Below are 2,610 nucleotides of genomic sequence, written 5' to 3' on the forward strand. Positions count from 1 at the left end.
AAATTTTCATTTGAGGGGCACCTGCTTACCTCTTTAGTTTCGTCTTACTCCTTCTCCATGTACTTTAAGCTCCAGTCATAAAAAAACAATTTATGTTTTCCCACATGTGTTTTCCTTTGTGCCTAGGACTATTTATGCACACCGTTTCCTCCACTTAAAACAGTCTCCCCACCCCCACCCTTCACTTGATGAGTTGCTGCTCCTCCTTGTCCTAACGAGTTAGCTTAGATGTTCCTTCTCGTGGGAATCTTCGCCATCTATGAAGTCTGCAGTCAATACAGCTGCCGTGTGCCAGTGGTAGCCCCTGTCACCCTTTATCATAAGCCCTTAACTCCTTTTATTGCGATCACCCGTTTCCCTCCAAAGCGCCCCCACCAAAAAAAAAAAAATGAAGTTTCTTGAGGAACTTGGTTCACCATCATTTCCTTAGCACCAGCATAGTGTCTCACGCGTAGTAGGCACTTCGTTTACACATTTTGAATGAATGAAATAATGGCAGCGGTTGTATTGCATTTCGAAGAATCAGATGCGCAGTCAAAGCTGTACTCAAAAGAAAATTAATAGCCTTAAAATCTTTTAACTTTAAAATAAGCAAATTAGACGTTAACTCAAAGATTTTAAAATGTCTGTGTAAGATAGAAATAGAAGGAAATATTTTTGATTTGATAACAACTATCAGAAACCAAAATAAACATTATTCTTAAGGGTAAAACATTAGTAATATTCCCTTTAAAGCTGTCAACGACAGATATGCCTGCTAAACTGTTAATACTCAGCATTGTTCTAGAGATATTAGTTAATACAATGCAATAGTTAATAGAAATCATAGGTTTAAATGCTGTAAAAGAAAAGGTGAAATTAACATTATGTGCAGTTACAGTCGTTTAGCTTAAAACACAATCGAGAGTTCTTGAAAATAATAAAGTTTGGTAAGATGACTAGATACAAGATAAATATATGTGTTCATAGTCTTTCTAATTGTCAGCAATAAACAACTATAAAATACGTGTTTCAAGAACCTGCTTACTGTGGCAGTAAAAACTATTAAATGCCTAGGGATAAATTTATGGAGAAACATGTAAGACCTACCACCTACATGTGGTTGAGAAATCTGTTCTAGAATATACTGTGTGGGTGTCCATCTTGGCTCCAGTGTTTACTGGCTGTTGACCTTAGGAAAGTTTAATCTCTCTTTTGTGTGTGTATTTGTAGAAGAAACAACTAAAGACCTATACACATGTGGTTAGCGCTGCTCTGGGTATTTAGGTCCCGGGGTGAGTTTGACTTGATGGGCTTCCTCATCTTTAAGAAAGAGGCTGGAAGTAACTGTGAAAATCAAAGTGTCACTGTGTTTGTGGAGCATGCGTTTTGCTGACTGTGTGGCGCGTCACAAACGTCGTGCTTATAGTGGTAACGTCTCTTTTTTTGTTGGAAAGGCTTGCCCTGTCTGCCACAGTCTCTCTAACCAGAGCCCTGCAGGAGTAGAGGACATCCTCAGAAGTCTGGGATGCCCCAGCTCTTAACCAAATGAGTCTGAGTTTTGCATTCTACAACCCCCAAAATGCTAAGGCTTCTCAAGATCTAGGGGAAGAAATTCTTTCCTCATGTTCCCCTTGGTGTCCGGAGATGTTACTTAAAGTCCCGGCACCTCCCAACATCGACCCAGACTTGAAAGTCAACATTTGGTTTTGTTCCTTGAAGTTATCCTCTTTTACAAAAGCATTAATGAACGAAACCTATTTCGCCGAAGGAGGAACGTTTATATTCATCCTGAAGGAAGAACATGTCATGGCACGTAAACAGCGAACAGCATAAAGACCCATATTAGATATTTTTGTTTCCCAAAGACTTCTTTATGACACCTGAGCACTGGGATTTGCTGTCTCTGCCTCCACATTCACCGGATTTCACTGCTCCTCCTTCCGCCTCCCCCTTCCCCAGACAGAGAAACCTCATCCTTTTGGGGTCCGGCTCCTTGACTCGTATACATAGGCCGATCAGGTGCTCACTACACCAAAGCCCTTTGCTTCATGAGGATGTTCCACCTGCTGTAGGAAAGCTATACAAGTAGAAATAGCCATTTTCCCCACCACATGGGATTAAATCCATTTGCTGACTATGGTCAACCTGCTGAGTGGTATTTGTCATCTGGTTCTGTGGCCCTGCTCTTAAAGGAATCTGCCTTTGTCGTATTTGTTTTTATTCCAAAGGTGTCCCTCAGCCTACTGTTTCTTGGGTGAAGAGAGGAGGACCTCTGAGTGACAATATTTCCTTGCTTTTCAATGGATCCCTGTTGTTGCAGAGTGTTTCTCTTGAAAACGAAGGGACCTACGTCTGCACAGCCACCAATGCTCTTGGAGAGGCCGTGGCTTCGTCCGTACTGCGCTTGCTGGGTAGGTGTCCAGTCCTGGTCGTTTTCCAGGTGCGTCCCATCAGATGCACCGAGCAGGGCCACCCAGTGTGTTGGTTCTGGAGTTGAGGAGTCAGCAAGATAGACACGCGGTGGTTTTAGGCTTTGCCGCCACGGTCCTCTTCCACACGGGCACTGAGTCCAACACTCTGTCCTAACGATTCTTCTCTTAGAAGGTTGTGACTTTCTGCCTAAGAACC

General features: G+C 42.6%; 1 protein-coding gene across 1 annotated transcript in view; it reads left to right on the forward strand.

Annotated features, from left to right (window-relative positions):
• Positions 1-2,610, forward strand: part of ADAMTSL3 (ADAMTS like 3) — a 173,645-nt gene that overhangs the window by 157,782 nt on the left and 13,253 nt on the right. Inside the window, exon 23 of the mRNA XM_015593473.2 lies at positions 2,211-2,393. Coding sequence (XP_015448959.1) covers positions 2,211-2,393 — 183 coding nt within the window. The remainder of the gene's footprint in view (positions 1-2,210; positions 2,394-2,610) is intronic.

Source organism: Pteropus alecto, unplaced genomic scaffold (genome assembly GCF_000325575.1).
Source record: "Pteropus alecto unplaced genomic scaffold, ASM32557v1 scaffold60, whole genome shotgun sequence".
NCBI lineage: Eukaryota > Metazoa > Chordata > Mammalia > Chiroptera > Pteropodidae > Pteropus > Pteropus alecto.